Raw genomic sequence first — 7,193 nt, forward strand, 5'->3', positions numbered from 1 at the left:
TATTATTAGACGGAACCATTAGTCGATAGGCTATTTTTCTTGATTATTACATACATACAATCACGCCTGTATCCCATAAAGGGGTAGGCAGAACACATGAAACTACTAAAGCTTCAGTGCCACTCTTGCCAAATAAGGGGTTGAAAGAAAACGAAACTGTGTGTGTGTGTGTGTGTGTGTGTGTGTGTGTTCTTGATTATTATCTGTATAAAAGTATTTTATGTATGTAGGTACTCTACTTAAATACATACTTAGGCATATTATTTATTTTGCCACTTTTTTGGTTTTATTAAGTTGACTAAACCATATTGGTAGTTAATAGGTAGTTATAAAGGTAAGGGCTAGCAAAGTATTTGAATGTCTGTATTTGCAGGATTGGAATCTTTGAATGTTGATGATCTATATAGGTAACTATGTCTATATCTGGGATTTCATATTTAATTTAAAAGAAAAACGTAGTGTTTGAATGATTATTTAATGGTTCTAAAAATAAATGCAATGTGAATTATATGAGAGATCGTGAAGCTAATAGATATTTAACAAAAAAAATATTATTTAGAATATCGACATGGTGGGTCAATTACATATACTTTATTAAAATATTGGTAACTATATACTAAATATTATCAAAGAACAATATAAGTGAACAACTAAATTTATATGGGCTGATTGGTATCTATTTCTTAAAAAGCTAACAGGTATATCAAATAAAATAAATGTAACTAAAAATATATAAACTCAGTATAATTCATCTATATTCATACTAATATATATACAATCAAAGTTTTCTACTTAAATACAAATACTTAATAAATAAATATTATACATGTATATAAAACACACCTATCACGCGCACAAACTATTTACATCAGATTAGATGTTTTGACTAAAATCACTAAAGACTAAAATAGTACACAGTCGATAGATCCAATGTAGTAGTTGAGTATCAAAATCAAAGGTTTAAGCCGTTTAGTTGGCAGTGTCGGTGTGGGGCACGTAGACCTCAGGAGTGGGCTTGTGGTGGATCAGAACATCTTGCAGCATGATGTTGTGCAGATGCTCGATCTGCCAGTGGTGCAGGGGACGGTTGACGGGGAAGCCGATGGGCTCATCGCTCATGCGGCGAGCTCCGCTGCCGAAGCCAGGAGACACGACGTGGTCGAAGCCGGTTCCCTGTTGGACCTTGGGTGCGTGGTACTCGGAGATGTAAGTCAGGAGGACGAAGGGCATACCACCGATGCGACCTGGAGGATAATACAGATTAGTTATACTTTCCTGATAGATAATGATAGTGATAAAGTAAATTAGAATTTATTCCACTTAGGACTGGATTGATATGCTACTTTAGTATATAATTATGTGAATAAATTATGATTCGAATAGTGTAAACAATAAACATACCCTTAGGAAGCAGCAGACGGTCAGGGTATCCTTCAATCTTCTGAGACTGGCTCAAGATGAATTGACCCTTGCCGTGCAGAGCGTTCTCAGCCTTCTCGTAGACCTCATGAGCGCTGGTCCAGTCTTCAATGGTCCATGTGTTCTGGGAGGAATCACGCTTGATGACGTGCTCACCCACGGGCACTGTGCAAAGAAATATATGTCAATACCTCAAATGTTATAAGAAAACAAGTATTTATGTGTTTTTGTAAACAAATAGACATTTCACTTACGGTCGTATGTGAACTGGTCGATTTGGAAGAAGTTCTCAGTGTTGAGGTGAAGAGGGATTTCATAGCCGTGGCTGTCGTATTTGGGAGCCAAGAAGAACTTGACGAGGACGGTCTTGGCGACTTCGCTCTTGACGTTCACGCGGACCTGGAAGACCTTGTGGTTCAGGCGAGGCACCTGGACGAGGACGCTGACGTCATCGACGACTACCTTCCCTGTTAAATAAAAATATTGTTTGATAAATATAAAATGCTTGAAGGAGCAATAGTAGGTACTTGATTAATATGTATTTTTTTTGCTACGTACTTTCAAAGTCGTTCATGTGCAGGTGGTTGGTAACGTTCACGTAGGTGTGCTCGAAGTAGGTGACCAGCTTGTCAGTTTCAACTTTATGGATGGTGACAGCGGGGAAAGCGAGCTCTTCAGGCTTGTACAAAGGCAGCTGTTGGTGCCACAAGTCGAATAGGTTCAACACACGCTTCCAGATCATGTAGAAAGCGGGGTCACGGAGAGCGGTCTGGTATTGCTCCAGAGCGGAAGGCAGGACCAGGGGCACGGTACTGAAATATTTTAAAAAACTTCAGTTTTTGCACTAAATTCAAAGCTTAGTAATAAAAATGAAAAATTAACTAAAATATATTTACGTCTGGTGATAAGCGTGCTCGTGGACAATAGAGTTTCCGAGGAGTTCCTTCCAGAGGGTGATGAAGTCCTGGTAGTAACCAGTGTTAGGAGAGTCAGCGTTGGCTTCGATCAGGCGACCGAGAACATCGATACACTCAGGGTTGCGCAGGCTCACGTGCTCGCCCAGGTTCTGAGAAAATAATAATACATTTTAAGTTTAATATTCTAAGTTTATATTTTATATGTATAGGAGAAATGATAAAAAAGTTTTTTTAAATTACTTACGTTAATGTAGTATCCGGCGTCGATAGCATCACGAATGCGGCGCTCCATATCATAAATAGCCTTAGTTTCATGAATAAAGTGTTCTTGGTGCAGGTGGAAGTGGTTAGGCCTGACGGGGAATGGGATTCCGTTGTGGTACAGGAGACCAGGGGTGTAACCTTCCTCAACGATGCCGTGTAGTTCAAGATCAGGGATCTCACCAAGACCGTTCGACAGTCTCTCCATGTAGTAACGAGCCAGGAGCTGCTTGTGCCAGTACCAGAAGAATTCACCACGGTTGTCCTTCACCAAGGGGCAGGTTTCGCTTCCGAGCCACTTAGGGTAAGCCACTTGGCTGTTGTAGTACCATGTGTTGAGAGCATAATCGTGAGTCCAGTAGAAGACGGGAGAGTCTACAGAGAAGTAAGGCCATACGGTCTCGTTCCATCTAATCACTACGTTGTCGTTCCAGATGTAAGTCGTCGGGTAGTGCTCGATCATGTGCATGCCGTGAGTGTTGATCCTCTGGGCAGTGGTCATGACTTCTCCGTTGAAGAAGTAAGAGGGGAATATTTCATATAGAGCCGGGACAACGAATCCTTGAGTGTCGTGGCGGTGAAGAATGGCGGTGGTGAGCACGTAGACGTACAGGTTCTCATTGACACGGTCTCTGAGGTACACAGCAGTCTTGTAGAACGTATCGTAGTGCTTGGCGGAGAACAGCACGTGGAAGAGAGTCTCAGCTTCGAACTGGTGATGTTCGTCAAGCATAGAGAAAGGCACAGAGCGTGGCAACAGACCATACTCCATGAGGTCCACGTAAATCTTGCAAGCAGTTACATTCTGGAAAGGAAAGGTAATATTGAATACTAACATAAAATACATCCTATTCATCATTCACACGTATGACTCACAAGGGGTGGACCCATATTTACACATTATAATCCTTATAACATACATACATATAATCACGCCTGTATCCTATAAAGGGGTAGGCAGAGCACATGAACTACTAAAGTTTCAGGGCCGCTCTTAGCAGAAAGGGGTTGATAGAAATCGAAATTGTGCCATTGCAGTGACATGTTGCCATCCTCTCGCCTACGCCACAATTTAACCCATATCCCACAGTCGACTTCTACGACACCAACGGGAAGAAAGGGGGTGGTGAAATTCTTAACCCGTCATCACACCCTAATCCTTAATCCTTATGAGGAGACCAATTATATCTAAAGTATATAATTTAGTTAATGACTTACGCTGTAGTGCTCAATGTTCTTCTCGATTTCCCATGTACTGGCAATGGTCTTCAGTGGCTCGTAGTGGAGGGGCTCATGGATGTGGTAGAAGAGGGTTGACAGGTCCACCTGGCGCTTGAGGGTAGCCGGGTCGGCTGGAACAAATGTTTACCTTTAGCACTCAGGCACTTGACGACTGACGACTACATAAAAAATGGCATTCTGTTTAGTTCGTCAATTAGGTCGTCCAAAAATACTGAACACATATTTTTCGCCTTTTCTAATTAATGAAAAAATACAAAGATATAGAGCATCAAAGTTCCGGAGTGGGGGCTTGTGACGTCACTTCTAAGTAAAAATTGTACTTAGGCGTGACGTCACGCGAAACTTCAACGCACTATCGTCATTTTTCGTTTACGAGAAAATAGAAAAAATACGTGTCTACAATTCTTTGATAATCTAACTGACGGACTAATTAGTTTGTTTTAGTCGTCTCGCCTATTACCTTTTGCTGTACGAAATGTATTTTTTCTACTCCAGCACTCAAATCTGCCAATTAGATTATTGTCAGCGGTATCCAAATTAAGTTCATTTGAGTAACGATAAGAAAGTCTATTTGTCTATAGGTTAATATAGGAGTTCTGTTAATTTTTTTTAAAAACACAATTTCCAATTTATCAGGTGTGTTTTCATTTGTAACTTTTAATAAATAATATGATGTTAAGGTTCATACTTTAAATCAAGATGAAAAAATAAACTGAAATGCGTTTTACATATTAGATATTGCAAAACAAAGGTAAAAAGCATAAGTTTATCAAATAATTCTACATTCGACATTTAAATATTCTTGAACGCAACCACATTTTTCGTAATTGAAAACCGGCTTATTTTCTATTTCTCTTGTACTTATATGGCATGTTTGACATTTTTAAACTTTTGACGAAACTTTTTGAACTAAGTATTTTAGTGTTGTGTAGTTTATTTTAATTCGACGTTATTGTGCAAAAACTTAAGTAATTCTAAGTGATTCTGGTGAACAATGTACTTCCGAAGAAATCAAGGCTATGGCGATCAAAGTGACTGACAATTTGTTACCTGAAAAGTCTGATAAAGCGCACCAAAAATGTTATGATTGTTTTGAAATGGAAATTGCATAAAATGTTTCAACTTTCTCTGAAACCGCGTTGTTGGCATATTTTGAAGAATTGTGCAACAAGTTCTCGCCATCAACATTGTGGACAGAATAGTTAAGATCCACACAAATATTCCTATTCATTATATGAAGTAGGTAAGCAACCCATTTAATTATTCTCGAATAGGTATTTATTTGGCTGTCGTAGAAAAAAGTATAGTATACAATCGTAACATTATGAAGGATATAAAAGTCTCGTAGGTATTTACTTACCGCGGTACTCAACATTTTATAGTCTCGTACATTACTTACTCGTTATATAATATACTATTACAAATCACCAATAAAGTTAATAGATATAATATGTGGGATGTATAACTAACGGGACAATAATCATTTGCTCTTCAAGCAAAATCTAATAAATAAATAATTATGAAACATTTTAACACAAACTGACTACGCCATAGTAAGCTAAAGAAGGTTGTACAGTCAAGTGCAAAAAGACGTATCGATTTTATCCGCTCAAAAATATGTACCGAGACCTTATTCCGCCGACATAAAGTTCTATGGTATATATTTTTGATAAGTTGTACGCACCCATATTTTTACACTTGACTGTACCTACTCAGACTACATACATTATAATATGTACAATTGTACAAATGGGTGAATCAACTTTTCTTTGCCAGCAAAATTACGCATACTTCGACTACATGTGGTCAGAAAATTTAATTTGTATTTAGTGTAATTAGTTTATACTTATTATATTAAAAACAGATATACAAGCTATGCAGTACATCATGTTTTTATAGGATTTGCTATTTTATTACTTTATTTCGAGCAGTGACCCAGTGGACATAGCTGTCCCTCACTTTTGTATGAAAAAAGTGTCTCTTCCACTGGGTCACATATAGATTTAATTGTAAATGTTTTTTTTTTAATTATTCCCTTAATGTAAAATAAAAATAAGGATCTTTATTCACGATGGCCAGGTTAAAACTCACAAAAGTAGAGCTAATAATAAGTATGGGCAATTCTTGCAAAAAGCAAGAAAAAGTTGATTCACCCAAATACAAACGCCCATGACCAATATGTCACACAAATACCTAAAAGGCCTTAACCGGTTTCGAACCCGGCTCGAACCACCGGCTTCATAAGGCAGTCCCAACACAGGGCAGATCGGCCGTAAAATATCCAAGTATATCTAATTATCTTAAAGCTTAGGTAACGACTGATTCATTTAAAGCCCTTAATGTAAGACCAAGATCGTATGTAAGACCACATTAAGTCGACATACAAATGCTAAATCATCTGAATAAATTGTTAATAATAGAAAATTGACTTACCAGGCTTCTGGGGCCAGGTCTTCTTCAGTGGGTCGCAAGACCCACCGGCCACTAGGAGCGCAAAAGCACACAACACGAGACGAGCCATGTTTGCCAGTGCTCAATTGACCACCAGCACCCCCTTTTATACTGCCACTGGGTTGATAACGGAGAAACAAAATGAATGCATTTTTGTTATCATAGGTCAGGCACCGGTGAAGTCACCTTGATAAGATCTATGAATTACACTAATGAACCGCGTGTTTCGGGCATACTGTTACTTTTCTCAATCATGATACTGTCTAACTTATCGATGTGCTAAAGAAGCAGGTAAATAAACACAAAAAAGGGCCGAAACAATTAAAATGAACATGGTGCAGATGAAGAGCAATCCTTCTGTGACATGTAGGCCTAGACAATATAATAATCATAAACAAATTTAGTTCCGTAATTTAGTACGTAAATTTGTTCCGTCTATTGTCCTTTGAGTCGTCGGAAACCCGAACCCTCCTAGGAACTTGTACACTTATTTTTGCTGTGTACTTAACACAGCAAAAGGGAGTGTAGAAGTTCCTAATGGGTTGGCAACGCGTATGTGACACTTCTTGAGTTGCAGGAGTCCTTAGGTTACGGTGACCGCTTTCCATCAGGCGGACCGTATGCTTGTTTGCCACTGACGTAGTATAAAAAATATATATATCGCAAGTCTTTTCAGTGCAACTGTCATGCTTTACTAGTCGCTTCTTCACTGCCCATGAAATTTTGAGAAAGTTTCGATTATTATGTAATTTATTAGGGTACGTGTAGTATTTTTTGTTTGTCTCATTTTGCAGGATGTGCCATAACATAATATCCCCACCCCTTCTATATGTACCTATGTAAGACTTCATTTATTTCATATCTAGTGCTGTTTGTCACTGATGAGTTGATGACGTATTAACC

The 7,193-nt window shown here is 38.5% G+C and overlaps 1 protein-coding gene across 1 annotated transcript; it reads right to left on the reverse strand.

The window, feature by feature from the left end:
• Positions 1-723: 723 nt before the first annotated feature.
• On the reverse strand, positions 724-6,424 carry LOC125231057 (acidic juvenile hormone-suppressible protein 1-like). Its single transcript, XM_048136399.1, has 8 exons — positions 6,273-6,424; positions 3,816-3,949; positions 2,581-3,402; positions 2,316-2,485; positions 1,978-2,231; positions 1,674-1,886; positions 1,402-1,584; positions 724-1,244 (listed from the first exon to the last, which is right to left on the reverse strand). The coding sequence occupies exons 1-8, from the start codon at positions 6,358-6,360 to the stop codon at positions 970-972; spliced, it is 2,139 nt and encodes a 712-aa protein (XP_047992356.1). The 5' UTR covers positions 6,361-6,424; the 3' UTR covers positions 724-969.
• Between the last annotated feature and the right edge of the window lie 769 nt (positions 6,425-7,193).

Source organism: Leguminivora glycinivorella, chromosome 11 (assembly GCF_023078275.1).
Source record: "Leguminivora glycinivorella isolate SPB_JAAS2020 chromosome 11, LegGlyc_1.1, whole genome shotgun sequence".
In the NCBI taxonomy this organism is placed as follows: Eukaryota; Metazoa; Arthropoda; class Insecta; order Lepidoptera; family Tortricidae; genus Leguminivora; species Leguminivora glycinivorella.